Genomic DNA, 16930 nt, shown 5'->3' with positions numbered 1-16930 from the left:
AGAGGCCCTAGCGTGGGAATTGGTATGTTTGGGACATATTGAAGATAATGGTCACATTAGGATGGAGATAAGGATTCTTTTCTTTCTTTCTTTCTTTCTTTTTTTTTTTTTGAGACAGAGTCTAGCTCCTTCACCCCAGGTAGAGTGCAGTGGTATCATCATAGCTCACTGCAACCTCAAACTCCTGGGCTCAAGTGATCCTCCCACCTCAGCCTCCTAGAGTGCTAGGATTATAGGTATGAGCCACCGCGCCTGACCAAGATTATCGAAGTCCTATAGGCCAGATAGAGGAGTCTGATTTGTACAATGTGGAGTCACTGTAGAACACTGAGCAGAGAAGTAACATCATAAAATTAGTATATTTGAGGAAGATTAAACTGATGGTTGTCTGTAGGCTATGACAAAATTAATAAGGGCAAGAGACAAAGAAGTCAGTTCAGAAGTTTTTGCAGAAATACAGCCAACAGGGATAAAGGTTGAATTAAGATGGTGGCATAGTTAAGAGGATTTTCAGATGGATTAGTGGGACACAGTGAGCCAATGAATCTTTGGGCCAACAGAGGGGGTATAGCCAAAGACAATTTTCCAGGTTTTAGCTTGTGAGTTCTTGGATGAAAAGAGTCATGCATGATTGATTCATCTCTGTGTCTTCAATTCCCAATATAGCATCTGGCATGAAGTACATACTCAGCAAATTGTATACAAGACTGAAAGTGAAGGTGTCCTGTAAGGACTTATCTGAGTTACAAGGTATTTGTCAAGAAAATGGCTAAGAGGCGGGGCACGCCTATAATCCCAGCACCTTGGGAGGCCAAGGTAGGATGATCACTTGAGGCCAGGAATTAGAGACCAGCCTGAGCAACACAGTGCAACATGGTGTGACCCTGTCTCTACAAAAAAAATAGAAAAATTAGCCAGGCATTGTGGCATGCACCTGAGTAGTCTCAACTACTCAGGAAGCTGAGGCAGAAGGATCCGTTGAGCCCAAGAGTTCAAGGCTGCAGTGAGCTGTGATGCTGCCACTGCACTCTAGCCTGGGCAACAGAGCAAAACCCTGTGTCCAAAAAAAAAAAAAAAAAAAAAACAACAACCAAAAAACAAAAAAAAAGAAAAAGGAAATGACTAAAAGGAAAAGAAATGGCTGAGGTGGACAGGGAAAAGGACTGGTCAGGCCAGGATATCTCCTTTACCTTGCTTATCTCCAGTTAAAATCCACATTTTAATTTTGGCTTTGTTCAGGGTCATGATTGTCTCAGGCACTCCATCTTGCAGCTTGTCTTCTATGGCTGTGGCCCCTAACAGCTTCCAAAAGAGATATCAGTGAGTGAGGAAAAGGGATAAAGTCACAGTGTTTAATGCTATCCAACAGCTAAACTGGCTCCTCAGCCTTCTCTTTAATAAGCTGGCTCTTATTCTGCAAGAGGATCCCAGTGGTATAAAACTCAGCACACTCTGCCTTTCAACACACACAGCTTTTCAACCATACACAGAAATCAAATTTAGAAACTCAATATTAAGGACCAGAGAGGGAAGAGACTTGCCCAAGCCCCATATGAAGCTCTGTGCCACTGCTAAACCATCTGTTTCTCAACACACCTTCACGTCTCCCTTCTTTACAGCACATTTCCTGGCTCCAAAAGTGGTGGTTCCCAGATGAAGGATCCCCATTTCCCACTCCAGTTTTTCCTTCACCTCCTCCAGGGCTTGGGTGTCCTTCATTTGTTTGTACCCACAGGGGCCCTCTAAGGTTTTCAAGGCTTTTTCCCCACACTAGATGAAAAGAATCTTGGTCCAATACCATGCTTTCTCTCCATAATATCCCCATCACCACAGTGATGGGCACCAGGCCTGAGTTGAGGCACTGACAGATGATGGAACTGCTAACTAATTTCTGCTAAACCTCTAGAACGACAGTCTAGAATTATTACCACAGAACTGATTGGTATCAGTAATTTCTCTTTTTATAGCTGAACCAGCCTGTATCAGTCTGGTCAAAAACTTTGAGGTCATCCTTAACTGCCCCTTTTCTCATGCCCTATAATCCAATCCATCAGCAATTTCTGTTGGCTCTACCTTTACAAAATACACAGAATTTGACCATTCCTCACCACTTCTATCTGGTCCAAACCATCACCATCTCTCACCTGTACTATTGCAACTACCTTCTAATTGGTCTCCCTTGGGTCTGCCCTTGCTCCCCTGTGGTATAATCCCAACACAGCAGCCAGAGTGATAATTTTAAAAGCTATCACATCACTTCTCTGGTTGAACTATTGGGTGATTTTCCACATGGCACTTAAGTCCTTCTACTGGCCTATGAGGATCCTCTCCTGCTTCTCTGTCTCATGTCCGTTTGCTCTCTCCTCCTCGCTCACACTGTTCCAGCCACACTGGCTGCCTTGCTGTGCAACTAACAAGTACAGTACTCCTATTTCAGGGTCTTTTCTCTTGCCATTACTTCTGTCTGAAGAGCAAATCCCCCAGAGGTCTGCTTGGTTTGCTCCCTTCTTCAGGTCTCTTCTTGGAAGTCCTGTTCACAGTGAAGACTAACCACCCTATATAAAGTAGCAACAAAGCCTCTGCCTTCTCCAAAACACATGCTGACATGAACATGTCACTCCCTCTCTTCCTAGTTTTATTTTATTTTTTCCCATAGTGCTTTTACCATCAGACTTACTGTATATGTTACTTTTTGTCTGTTTTGTCTACTACTACATGCCCAGGGCTTAGAACACTGCCTGGCACAGAGGAGACACATAATGAACATGTCAAATATTTCAGTCCTGATTATTCCATCAATTGGTTCTGGGTTATCTAATCTGTGCTTTATTCAGATCCCAATTTCTCCCAGATTACTTAGCTTCTGTGAGCAGCTTTGGGATAAGAAACACTGCCAGAAAGATAAAAGATGCAGCCAGTGCATTTTTTCATTATGGAGTCAGAAGATCTAGGATATACCGAATCAGCTTGGATTCCAGTATCCAGCCTCCCTGGCACAAAGCTATGGTGCTTTCGTGCCGAGCCTGCCTGCCTTCCCTCTCAGAGAAAACCTGCACCCATCCATCCTCTGGAAGCCACACTCAGAGCCCTTCCTCAGTCTGCCAACCACACCCCGTCCCCAAGTCTGTCCCTGGCTCCCTCACACTAACCATCAAGTCTTTTTCGATCTCTTCATAGACATTTGATAATTTGTCTTCCCGATCCTCCAATGACAGGCAGGCTTCATTGTGCTGCTTGCTCCAGGTCTGGAAGACTTCACAATCCAGCTCTCGGTAGGCCACCATGAGGGTGCGAAGGCCTTCAATGGCAAAATCCTGGAAGATGTGTGTGTGTGCACTGAGTGGGCCTGGGCTGGGGTAAGGCTGAGTTAAGGGAGTGGCAGGCTGACCCCACAGGCCCTATCTGCCTGCAAAGTAGGGTTTCATGATTAGCACCATGGAGCTAGTTCTAAGCCTAAGCAGAAAGCAACTGTTGCACTTTCTCAGCAAAATGTCTTAAGGATGAGGCCAGCATAGCTGGAAGGTTGAGAGGTACTTCTGAGATAGAGAAGGTTCTAACTTTTAGTAGTTAGAGAATTTGCTGTATGACTCTGGGAAAAAGCAAGTACAGGTTTCTTTCTTGTAAAATTGGGATCATAATTCACCCCTTACAGAGAGGACAATGATGACCATCACATGAGAATGAAGGGAACAATAAAGTAAAAAGGAGTTGTTATAAAAAGTAATCAAAAGTGTTACTATTTTTTACAAGCATACATTCATTTTAATTTTCTTCTCTCCCTTCCTTCTTTTATCAAATATTCAATGAGTATCTTACACAGCACATACTTGTGTACTTGTCCACAGCTGGCTGCCTCAGTTGATTAGCCACAGCCAGCAGTGTTAATGAGGCCACAGCAGAAATGCTGTCTGGGTAAGTTAGCATCTTTTTGCTCCTTGGCCACTGATATAACCTAACTAACCACAGCTAACTGTCTTGCAGGAGGATACTTTTGTCGTAAGGAGGGATGAGTGAGAATGTGGGTGGTTCAGGGCAGAACTCATATCCATCTAAGGGTGGGTTAGAAACAGATTTTGTGTATTGAGAACTGCACATGAACAACAATTCTACATGATCACTGCTATAGTGAGCTGCAAAATAATTCACTTTGGCATTATAAGAGCAAACAGAAACAGAATTTGCTCTTAGTTCCCTATGCAACTCCTGAGTATTTGAACCTGCTGTCAGGTGAAATCAACACAAGACATTATAAATATGGAATGCCATCTCTTAAACCTCCGTACTGTTGGCAGCCTAAGAAGCCCCAGGAAAGATCTCAGGAGGCTTCTTAAGAAGAAAGTGATAGTGGCAGAAACTGGTTTTTCATAAGATACAGATAAGAGGACCTGACAATCTTAACAATATGACAGATTCATTAATCCATTCAACAAATAATTTAGCAGCATGTGTTAACATTATCTTTTATCCCTACTTGTAAGTTTTTCTTTTATCTTAGTACTGGGATGGGTGAACTCTAGGGCCTGGGAGCCAAATTCTGCCTGCCACCTGTTTGCGTGTGACCTGTCTCAGCGGGCCTGGAGCTGTACTTCTGCGTGAGTGGGTTGTTGGAGCTTCACTCTCATAGGTTTGTCATCAGTGGTTAATAGACTGTAGTGTAGTTAGGGCACACTGTTAAGTGTCTGTTGAGATTGGTAACAGGAAGCATATCAAAAAATTTGAAATAGTTTTACGATCCCCTTTGAAGCCAGTCTGTGAAAATGCTATAAGAAAAGGTACCCTGATTCATGTGCTCTGAATTAAATGACAAGAGACCAGTCCATAAAAAATACTGTGGCCTCTGGAAACCAGTATAAGGCATTAGAGCTGTCTTGTGTGGGACACTTCACTGACTTATTTTTTTAATTTGAGATACAATTTACATACTATAAAATTCACCCTTTTAAAGTGTACGATTCGGTGGACTTTTAAAACATTTGTGTAACCATTACCATTATCTAATTTCAAGACATTTTTATCACCCCAAAAAGAAACCCTGTAGCCATTAGCAGTCATTCCCATTTTCCCCTACCACCTGGCAACCACTCATTTGCTTTCTGTCTCTATACATTTGCCTAGTCTGGACATTTCATATAAATGGAATCATATAATATGTGGCTGTTTGTGACTGGCTTCTTCCATTTAGCATAATGTTTTCAAAGTTCATGCATGTTGGAACATGTATCAGTACTTCTTCATTGTCAAATAACATTCTATTATACAGATAAACCACATTTTATTTATCCATTCATCTGTTGATAGACATCTGGGTTGTTTTAACTCTTTGGCCATTATTAATAATGCTGCTGTGAACATTTGTGTACATGTTTTTGTGTGGATGTATATTTTTACTTTCCTGGGAAATATACCTAGGAAATTGCTAGATCATATGATAACAGTATGCTTAATTTTTAAAGGAAATGCCAGACAGTTTTCTAAAATAGCTGTGCCATTTTACTTTCCTATTAGCAATATTTGAGGGTTAAAATTTCTCTACATCCTTGCCTACACATTATTATTATCCATATTTTTTATTTTAGCCATCCTAGTGGGTGTGAAGTGGTATTTCAGCTTATCTTTTTATTTTTTGTAGAGACTAGGTCTTGCTGTGTTGCCCAGGCTGGCCTTGAACACCTGGCCTCAAGAGATCCTCTTGCCTCAGCCTCCCAAACTGCTGGGATTACAGGTGTTAACCACCATGCCTGGCCTATTTTTAAAATTTATTTTTTTTAGAGACAAAGCTCTGTTGCCTAGGCTGGAGTACAGTGGCATCATCATAGCTCACTGCAGCCTCGAACTCCTGGGCTCAAGCAATCCTCCTGCCTCAGCCTCCTGAGTAGCTAGAACTATAGGTGCATGCCACCACATCTGGCTAATTTTTTAATATTTTTGTACAGACAGGGTCTCACTATGTTGCCCAGTTTGGTTTTGAACTCCTGGCCTTAAGTGATCCTCCTGCCTTGTTCTCCCAAAGTGCTGGGATTATAGGCATTGCCATTGTGCCCAATTTGTTTCTTTTATAAAGTATTTTTGTGACCTTTCCCCATTCCTATTCTGTCCCTTGTTTTCTTCCTATTCCCCTGACCCTTTGTATATCCAGATTTAGGAGTAGAAAACCCAGAGAGCATGGATCTGGTTTTTCCTTCTTGTGCCAGCAGGCTGGAGACAGTCTCTCTTTTTGATACATTCTAAATCCTAGAGGGTGGAAGCAGGCTAGGATAGGGAGTGGGGAGGTACCCCTGGGGAGTCTAATCCTGTGGACAACAGAGAGAGGTCTCAAACAGGCCAGGCCTGGTGCTTTCTGCTTCATATCCTAAAGGCAGTCTGTTCTCATCATGGCTGGTTGGGCGGGGTCTCCCACATCAGCAGGCTCTGTTCTGAAGCAAATTCTAGGTCTGACCATGGAAACTCCTGAGCCAACAATCATGGAATTACTCTGACTGTTGTAAGTTTCCCATAGACATAATTCTCATCATGCCTCTGGGGTCCTGTCCCACTCAACGCTTTGGCATAAATGGCAACGTGGTCAGTGAGAATCCCACAGAATGAGACAGTTTCTTCTTCCACCAATTAAAGAGACACAGACACTATTATCCACCCACACAGAAACACACTGACACAGGGACACATACGTGAACATATATCCAGATACAGAGAACCACCCTTAGCTTCCCTCTCCTGCAGCCTAAACACTTACATCTAAATGTTCCATGGTCAAATCACTGAGGGATCTACAGGATGGATGAAGTAGCTCACAGAGGATGGTGTCTGCACCCTTGCAGAACAGCATTACCCGATCTTCAGGTGTCCGCACTAAAGATAAGCAAATTAAGCAAAGTAACCATATAGGCCTATTGTTACAAGAACTTGTCTGGGCCACTGAGGGATGGCAGGAGGCTGTTCCCCATGACATTTGTTTCTGATCTCTTTGGAGGCTAAGCACTCAATGGATGGTCACACAGGATGAATGACATGGTGGGGGCTGGCAAGAGTGAGAGAGGAACTTCCAGAACCAGTTCCTTCGTGGTTCACTATCATCTGTGGAAGATTTGGATGTAGAATCACATCTAGTTTCTCAATTCCAGGCTCACACCTAGTAAGACCCAAGGATGAAAAATGACCTTCCCCCTCTTTAGTCTGAGGGCCAAACTAATGGAGAGAGCAAGACAGTATGAATTTCCCCTATGTTGTCTGTTCCCATTTCTTATTCCATGTTCAGATTTTATAAATTTATTCTCTGTCCTTATCTTGGCTTTGAGGGTACTGACAAGTCCCTATCCAGGAACACTACAGAAGGGACTTAGCATATAGTAGCAAGCCCTCATATGTGCGTAAGAGAAAAGTTAAAGTGTATGTGAGAAAGTAGGAATGGTCTGTGTATTTGAGACACAGTACCTGTGAGAAGGCACGTGAGCGGGAGAAAGCAGTTGTGTGTAGAAAAAAGAGAAAGGCAACACGTGACTGCATATGAAGGACAAAGAAGGGGAGAGGGCCAGGAGGGGCACCCACCAATAACAGACATCCGCTTGCGCACATTGTTGAAGTCCAGAATAGCTAGCAGTTGGTAGACTCTGGTTTGCCCCATTTCGACCACCGTGATTGTCTCAGACGTGCGGGAACGGAATACAAAGCCAAAGTTCCTGGCAGCTGTGACCAGGGCGCCTTCATCTGGTGACTGAGCCTGGTACACCAGCATATCTGACAGGAGAGAAGAGGGCAACCAGACCCCACAGAGATGAGTAGCTGAAGTCCACCCAGAAGTGACACTGTCTTCTAAATGGCTTACATAAAGATGGAGCCCAGAAGTTTTTAAAAAACTTCCTCATAAGTCCGGCCCTAAAAGGTCAGCTTGCATTGAACTTGTCAATCTTTTTTCCTTTCCTTTATTTTCAACTCATTTCACAGGCCTGAGCTGGATTAGCAAGGTACATGGTACATGCAATGTATACAAACAAACAGAACTGTCTGTAATTTTAGTGGGTAAAGATGGCTCAGGCAGCATGATAAAAATGCAGGTCCTTGGGCCCCCCCCAAATTTACTGGATCCATAATCACAAAATATCCGGGATGAGGGCCTAAGAAATGGAATTAAAAATGTTTTTTTCTATTTTAATAGAGTTGGGGGCATAAGTTGAATTTCGTTACACGTACGCATTATATAGTGGTGGAGTCTGAGCTTTCGGTGTACCCATTACCCAAGTAGTGTACACTGTACCCCAGAGGTAGTTTCTCGTCCCTCCCCCTCCCCCCTGCCTTCTTATGAGTTTTCAATGTCTATCATACCAAGAAACGGCATTTTTTAACAAATCTCCTGGGTGATTCTCATGCAGGTGGTCCTGTATAAGTGCTCCTACATGAGACTGACCACAATTTGATAAACACTGCTATAAGATAATAAAATTGATGGTTTAGTTAACAATTAAAAATACATATGAATGAGTCTTGTCACCTTTGAAACTCACCCTGGGAAACTAAATGACTCACTTTGTTGAATCAGTCTTTCAATCTGATATTACTCAAGGTATTTCTGGAACTCCTCTGCTTGAATATTATCACAACTTGAGGTATACTTTAGATTAGTTCTCTTCTGAAGGTCAATTTGGTTTTTAAAACAGTTATGCATCATCAGAGTCTTACACTTGTGAATAAGGTAGGTGAGGAGTCTAATTTTAGGTCAGACGTAAGATTTGTCTACTGAACAATAGAGACTATTTTCTTGTGTGTTTCCTACCCTGTCACTCAAGGCCATAAACAAAGAGGAGAACTGTTTCAAATAATAGCAGCTTGTTGGAATGGCAGACCTTGGAAGCATGTGGTGGGTGGGAGCTCACAGGGTCAGGAGCCATGAGCTTTGGGTTATCATCTCTGCCCTTATTAACTATAGGATTTTAGGCAAGTAACTTAACACATTAACTGCCACAGTAGAAGAAATTTTTTTCCTTGGGGCCACAGTGTTTTATTACGAGAATGGAATAAAACCTTTGAAAATAAAATGATCCTTTCTAATTTAATGAAAAATTTGTTATTTTTAATTGTTTTCTGTGCCTGGGTTATATGCAACTTGAAAAATAGTTCATGCATTCCCAAGGTGAAGAGACGTGTTGGTTACATATGCTTCATGAGGCCCTGGGCTCAAAACTAGCGTGAGTTAAATAAAACTCACATGGCAGTTAATGTGTTAAGCTCTTTTAGCTTCAATTTCCTTCTCTGTAAAACTAGGGTCATCTTTCTTATTCTGCCTGACTCAGAGGGCTGATGTGAGGACTGTAGGAGATAATACAAATGAAAGCAATTTGTAAACCTGTAACGTGATATACAAATATAAGGTGTCACTACTGGTAGTATTAAGATTATATTGACATTAAAGAATGTGATTCATTTGGTTGCGTAAATTCTTGTTTGTTAAGAAAAACAAAGTCTTCTTAGTTTATAATCAGTCATTTTTCATTTAGTGTTTCTAAAATGATTTGGATAAATTAATGGATGACATAGCCACATTTGGTTACTAAAGAAACTAGGACATGCGGGGATACCTTTAAACTGTGAAGTGACAAGAGGACAGCAACTCATCCTTTAGGAAGTCTTGTCAGAGATAGTGAGGCTGATCTTGAGGACAAGTCAGATGGACTTGACAGAACATCACAGAGTCTCAAGATCAGAAGCTCCCGAGATCGCACCAAGTTTGACTCCTATTCAATGAATGAATCTCCTTTTAAACAAAAGGGTTGTTTCGTACTTGACTATCTCTAGTGCCTGGGAGCTCATTACTTACCTTGGTATCTATTTAATTGCTGGGCAATGCTACCTATTAGAAAGTTCTTTCTTAGATTAAGCCATTACAAATCATATCAAACCACCCCCACCTTCAATTAGTCTAGATTCCATGACACATTCTCGGTCCATGAGGCCTCAGGCCTCTCCTCACCTTCCACTTTTTCTTCTGCCATCACGGTATGGCACAATGAGAGTGAGAGGAAAAACAAGTGCACCCAGTGATCTCCTTTTCTCACTGCTTCTACCAAAGTCTTGTCATAAAAGGAAAACTTAGGATCAGCTAGTTTGTTGTAGGAGAAGTCGATCTTTTCTTTCTGGAACACACAAACCAGAACAAACTTCTCAGCAGCAACTTGACACTTTATAGCAGGTCAGTCTGGAGACAATTTCTGGAATGTGATGGGAACTCTCAGGAGGACGGGAAGGGAAAAGCAAAGTGAAAGGAGGAGACCCTGTGCTGGTTCCTAAGGCTCTTGCAGCTCTGACCTAGACCAGCCATTTACTGGCGCCAGAAAAGATCCTCCCAACAGGAGATAAGCTGAGCACTGCTTGGGAGACCCTTCTTGCCCCGCTTTCACGCTAGCTATTCTGAATGATTAATGCCCATCTTCAGACTCTACTCTTCCAAGTCCCAAATCCATGATAAACCTGAGGATCATCAAACCTGAGGGGTAACTGCCCCCTATTTGAAAGTGGTGTCTGGAAAGGGTCTTGTTTCTGGTTATCCTTTGCCTGATTTGGGGTACTGAGAAGGGAATAGAGTCCTAGGTACAGTGGTGTCATTGTGTTACACTATTGCTCTCTAGCCTCACAAAGGTTAGAAGGGAGCTAGAGCAGACAAGAAATTCCATATGACAAGGAATTTTCAGTACATGCTTATTGTTCACAGACTTAATTGTGCTTGACCTGTCAGCATACCTGACCCTTCCTGTCTCTAACATTCATGGTCACTCACCTTGCTGCTTGTGTTCCTATTTTAGTCCTTGCCTTGTCTTTGGACCTAATATGCACTAACCATTTTCCTGGATATGACCTTGGCTCCTTTAGCCATTGACTCTCACTCTCCATTTCAGCTAGGCTGCTTGGAGCCACCTTGGGTAAACACTTTTTCTTGCTCAGCTTTGCCCTGAGACTTATCCCCACCCTGGAGTGTGATGTTATCAATACATTTTTCCAGCCCATACCAGAACTTTCAAGGATCTTTCTCCAGTTCTCTGTATATGTGGTGCTACCTGAGCTGGGACCGCATATGTCAAGTGCAGACACAATTGTCCTATTTGGTGCTATGTTGGGGAAAGGGAGCTTGTAGTGAGCTATATTGGCTTGTTTCCATATCTCATCTAGAAGGAATTTTGTCACAGCAGTGAGGAAGTATGGTCAGGTCCAGAGCCAAGCCCTGGACATGGCCACCCATAGAGTTATGAGCTCTGGGAAGTTCATGGGTTCAGTAATTTAAGATAACCTATTGTACAGCATATATACTCTGAGGCCTTTCTAGAATTGAGCTCTTATACTGGCATATTCATTGAAACTAGAAGCTGGTGTATGATGAGAGAGAAGGCTGGAGAGGTTAAGCATGAGCCAGATCCTGCATTACCATCTCATTTGCATGGGGTGTCATAGCGATTTTCCATTGGAAGTGACACAATTAGATTTGTGTCAGAGAAAGTCCTCTGGTAGCAACATGGAGAATATATTGGAACGAGCAAGATGAGAAGCAGAGAGACCAGTTAGGAGGTCATTCAGCGATTCACAAGGGAAATGATGAAGTAGTGACAATAAATATTAAATTAAAGGGATGGATTTGAAAATACAGGGAGCTAGAACTGATAGGACATGGATATGAGGAGGGAAAGAGAAGAACATTTAGGAATAATTTTATATTTCCTAAATGGGCCCCTCAATAGACAGTGAGACTGTTCACTGACAGAATACCCAGAGAAGAAGGTTTTTGACAGATCGATTCAGAGATACTCGAAGGACATACAGGTAGTAATGAAAGCAGGCAGTTGCATAAATAGTTTCAAAGCTCGAGAGAGAGATGCAAGATAATTTCTCATCTCCCCTTCCAGATAAGTAATATCTGAGAACATGGAACCTGGCTGGGTATAGGATTGAGTCAGAGCTGGCTTGGAGCTGCAGAACAGCATGATCTGACAGGCAGCACTCACAGATAACTTTGAGATCGAAAGCCAAACAACCAATTAAACAAGGCTGAAAGGCAAATCCAGGTACTAGACAAAAGGATGGAAACTGAGAATGACAGATGAGAAGAAGTGGAGAATAGGGGGTAGAAGATGGCAACTGAAGAAATTCTTTGAGTTTCTATGACATAGCTATAGGACAATTTTTATAGGATGTCTTTAGCCTTGGCCATGGATGGGAGGGAGCTATCAAGGTTTCCTTGGATATATGGATTTTGGAGATCATCAGTAAGCACGTAGTAGTTAAAGGCATGTGAATACATGAGATTATCTGGGGAGACTATATAGATGGGAAGAGGTTCAATAATAGGGCCTGGGGGAACATCAGCACCTGAGGCAAGGAGATGAGAAAAAGCAATCAGACAAGAAGGAAAAACAAGAGAATTGTTATTTACCAGAAGCCGAGGGACAAGAGAGCCTTAAGAAAAAGTGGAGTTTAAGGGTATTAAAATCCACAGAGAAGTTGGGTCAGAATTTAAAAAGGTTGTCATTAATGACCCTGGCTAGGATTGTTTCAGTGGACATGACAGGACAGAGTGATTACACAGAGCAGTCTGAAGAATGAACGAAAGGTGAGGAATCAGAGACTACTGTAATCGCCTGTTTATGTCTATGGCTCCTCCTCTAGCCTGCCAGCTCCGAAAATAGGGATCAAGTTTGTTTCATTTTCCCTGAACCTTTAGCACTAACTCAGGGTCTGATATGTGGCAGACATTCAATAAACATATTGGACTGACTGATGGAGACAGGTAATGGCTAAAGGGGAATGTGGGAACAAGGAAAGGTTCTAAGTGCTTTCCAAGAATATGAATAAAAAGAGAATATAAAAAATTTACTACTAGTGGCTACCTCTCAATGGGCTATGGTTTTTAAAACCATTTATTTTATTTTAAATTAATACTCTCTTTTTTAGAGCAGCACAATTCTGGATGGTGACATGGTGACATGGAAATGTGTGATATAGGCCTTTTTTTTTTTTAGTTCAAAAGGTCATCTGAAAGATTTTTTCAGTTACTTGAAAGAGTCCACAGTGATAGATCAGCCAGAAAGATCTCAATATCACCCAAAATGATAGCAGTGTTTGGGTGGAGAGGGAGAATACGAGCTAAGTTTCAAAGTCCTCGCGAATGAGGTGGAAGAAGCCAGAAGATCCATAGATGCTGACAAGAGCAGTTAAAGATGAGTATAGCCAGAAGTCAGAAGCATCACAGGAATAAAGACTGTATGACGGAGAAAAAGTAATGGTTTAAAAGTGGCCCAGGATAATGAAGACATATCTTTGGGCTTATGGTATACAGAGTATAAGAGAGATGGAAGAAAAGGGAAGTTCTCAGGGAAAGTCGTGTTTCAATTAAGGCAGGGAGAAGAGAGCAATTTTACGAAGACATTGAGGTTATAGGTAAGTCTGTTCACAAGAGAACAAAGATTCCAGTGATTTAGTGAAAAATGTGTTATGCTCAACCAGTTGTGGAAAGAAGAGGCAGAGGAAAGAAACTCCAGGGGGAATTTACTCCCTAGAAGCTACAACTTGTATTTCCAAGGTCATTATCAGAGCCCTTGGAAAATGATTTAAGGCAAAACAGTGATTTTCCTTCCCCTTCCCAATCTCTTTGGATGGATAAGGGTAAGGTGATAGTTGGGAACTGGAGTCGTAAGTCAAGTGTGTAAGTACATAAGTCAAGTGGCTACAAGTTTGGAGTTGGGTCTATCAGGACAGGGATAGGGTTAGGGTGCGGAGTACACTGAAGGCAATGGAGGAAGCCCTACAAAGGGACGTGTAAAATCAAATCCATAAACAAGCTAAGATACAATACTAGAGAAGTCAGTGAAAATGAACCAGCTAGGAAGAATGAATAGTAAGATGTTTTATAATTTTGTGGGTAAGGACTGTTGAATCTGTTACAAATCCTGAAGTTATAAAGGAAAACAGATTTGATTATGTAAGTTTAAACTCCTGCACAAAAAATTATTTATTTATTTAATTCTTTTATTTTTTGAGACAGAGTCTCTCTCTCTTGCCTGGGCTAGAGTGCCGTGGCGTCAGCCTAGCTCACAGCAACCTCAAACTCCTGGGCTTAAGCGATCCTTCTGCTTCAGCCTCCTGAGTTGCTGGGACCATAGGTGCAATGCCACCATGCCCACCTAATTTTTTCTATTTTTAGCAGAGATGGGTCTCGCTCTTGCTCAGGCTGGTCTTGAACTCCCAAGCTCAAGCAATCCTCCCGCCTCAGCCTCCCAGAGTGCTAGGATTACAGGCATGAGCCACCATGCCCAGACAAAAAAATTATTTAAAAATTAAACACCAAAGGACAAAATGGGAAAAATAATTATAACATATGTGCCAGACAAAGGAAGAGTTGTTACTTCTACTATATAAAAGAACATTTTCAAATAAGAAATAAAAGAGCAATGAATATGAACAGATAATTCACAAAATAAGTATAAGTATACGGGAAATAAAAAGGTTGGGAAGGGCAAGGAAGATAAGCACATAAAAATGATTCAACTTAATTTGTAATCAAAGAAAGATAAATTAACTAATATTATTTTTCACCAATTAGATTTCTACAGGTTAAAAAAAAATTGTCAATACCCAGTGCTGACAAGGATATGGGGGAAAAAGAATTGTTGTATATTTTTGGTGGGATTATAAAGTTATGCAAATCTATCTGAAGAGCAATATGGCAATATCAAATGCATTAAAAATGTGGCTACCCTTTGACCAATCAATTTCACTTCTAGGACATTATCCTAAGGAAATAATTGTCAGAAAAGTAAACAAAATGTATGTACCAGGATGATTACCAAAATGCTATTTGTAATAGCAAAAGAAAATGGACTAAAAATAGGGGTACACTAATACAATTGAATACTACACAACCATTCAAAATGATGATGTAGATGTAGATTCACTTACATGGAAAGATGACCACAATATGGTGCGAAGTCAACAAAAGGAAGTTGAAAATTTAGCATGCACAATGATTTTATCTCCCCCCACAAGGATCTAGATCTGGATGTATGTATATGTGTGTATATGTGAAAAGCATCTGAAAGGCCATAACCCCAAATTTTACATTGGTTTTCTAAATGGGATTGAATAATTTTAACTTTCTTCTTCACACATTACTGTATCATTTGAATTTTTTTATACATAGATGCTTTGATTTGTATGGATAAAATATAAATAGTAAAATATAAAGAAAACAAAGTGAAAAAACATTGAATTGAGGATAATTATTACTTTTTTCTGACATTTTGAATGCTTTTATCTTTTTTTTTTTCAGGATATTATGAGGGTACAAACATTTTGGTTACATTTTATGTCTTTGCCTCACCCAAGTGAGGATTAAAGGCACGCCCTTCCCCTCTACAATGCTCACCGCATCCATTAGTTGTGAGTTTACCCCCAGCCCCAACCTCCTAATCCCTGGAGAATATTACTACCATGTGAGCACCATAGTGTTGATCAGCCAGTGCCAATTTGATGGCTAGTATATGTGGGGCCTATTCTTTCGATCTTGTGATAACCTCACTTCGGATAATGGGCTCAAGCTCTATCCAGGAAAATATACGAGGTGCTAGATCACTGTCATTTCTTATTACTGAGAAGTATTCAATTGTATACATATACCAAATTTTAATAATCCACTCATGAATTGACGGGCACTTGGGTTGTTTCCACATCCTTGCAATAGTGAATTGCGCTGCCATAAACATTAGGGTACAGATGTCTTTATTATAGAATGTCAGTTTGCTCTTTTGGGTAGATGCCTAATAGTACTATTGCTCGATAGAATGCTATTTCTATTTTTAGCTCTTTGAGGTATCTCCAAATTCTTTTCCATAGAGGTTGCACTAATTTGTAGTCCCACCAGCAGTGTAAGAATGTTCCTGTCTCTCCACATCCTGGCCGGCATTTGTTGTTTTGGGATTTTTTGATAGAGGCCAATCTCACTTCTCACTAGGGTTAGGTGATATCTCATTGTGGTTTTGATTTGCATTTCTCTAATGATTAGAGATGTTGAGCATTTTTTTTATATGCTTGTTTGCTGGCCATTATTCTGTCTTCTTCTGAAAAGTTTCTGTTTATTTCCTTTGCCCATTTATTGATGGGGTTGATTTTTTCTTGTTGATTTTTTTAAGTTCTAGATAGATTCTTGTTATCAGCTCCTTATTGGATGTGCAGAGAGCAAATATTTTCTCCCATTCTGTAGGCTGTCTATTTGCGCTAATGATAGTTTCCTTGGCTGTGCAAAAGCTTTTTAATTTGATCAGGTCCCATTTATTTATTTTTGTTGCTGCTGTGATTGGTTTGGGGGTCTTCCTCAAAAATTCTTTGCCTAGGCCGATGTCTGAAAGGGTCTTCCCAATATCTTCTTCTAGAATTCTTAAGGCTTCATGCCTTAGGTTTAAGTCTGTTATCGATCCTGAATTGATTTTTGTGAGAGATGAGAGGTGGGGGTCCAGTTTCAGTCTTCTGCATGTAGCTATCCAGTTTTCCCAGCACCATTTATTGAAAAGAGATTCTTTTCCCCAGTGTATATTTTTGTCTGCTTTGTCAAAGATTGGATTGCCATGTGCGGATGATTTCACCTCTGGATTCTCAGTTCTGTCCCAAAGGTCTATGTCTCTGTTCTTGTGCCAGTACCATGCTGTTTTAATTACTATAGCCTTGTAGTACAGCTTGAAGTCTGGTACACTGGTACCTCCCAGTTTGTTTTTTTGCTTAAGATTGCTTTGGCTATACGAGGTCTTCTCTGGTTCCATACAAAGTGTAGAATTATTTTTTCTAGATCTGTAAAGAATGATGATGGCACTTTGATAGGGATTGCATTAATGTGGATTATTTTTTAAAGAGAAAAAAGCCAGTAAAGCTATTGGCATTTTAAAAAAACAACCCCAAATCCTCTCAA

At 41.0% G+C, this 16930-nt stretch overlaps 1 protein-coding gene across 1 annotated transcript in view; it reads right to left on the bottom strand.

The window, feature by feature from the left end:
- The window catches only part of LOC138385968 (phospholipid-transporting ATPase FetA-like), a 74469-nt gene that overhangs the window by 8166 nt on the left and 49373 nt on the right, over positions 1-16930 (bottom strand). Inside the window, exons 16-20 of the mRNA XM_069472134.1 lie at positions 9962-10124; positions 7546-7734; positions 6734-6849; positions 3150-3314; positions 1191-1302 (exon numbers count right to left, since the gene is read on the bottom strand). Coding sequence (XP_069328235.1) covers positions 1191-1302; positions 3150-3314; positions 6734-6849; positions 7546-7734; positions 9962-10124 — 745 coding nt within the window. The remainder of the gene's footprint in view (positions 1-1190; positions 1303-3149; positions 3315-6733; positions 6850-7545; positions 7735-9961; positions 10125-16930) is intronic.

This window comes from Eulemur rufifrons, chromosome 7 (assembly GCF_041146395.1).
Source record: "Eulemur rufifrons isolate Redbay chromosome 7, OSU_ERuf_1, whole genome shotgun sequence".
Taxonomy (NCBI): domain Eukaryota; kingdom Metazoa; phylum Chordata; class Mammalia; order Primates; family Lemuridae; genus Eulemur; species Eulemur rufifrons.
Note: the sequence above shows the minus strand (reverse complement) of the source record. Positions and strands in the feature narration are given on the sequence as shown.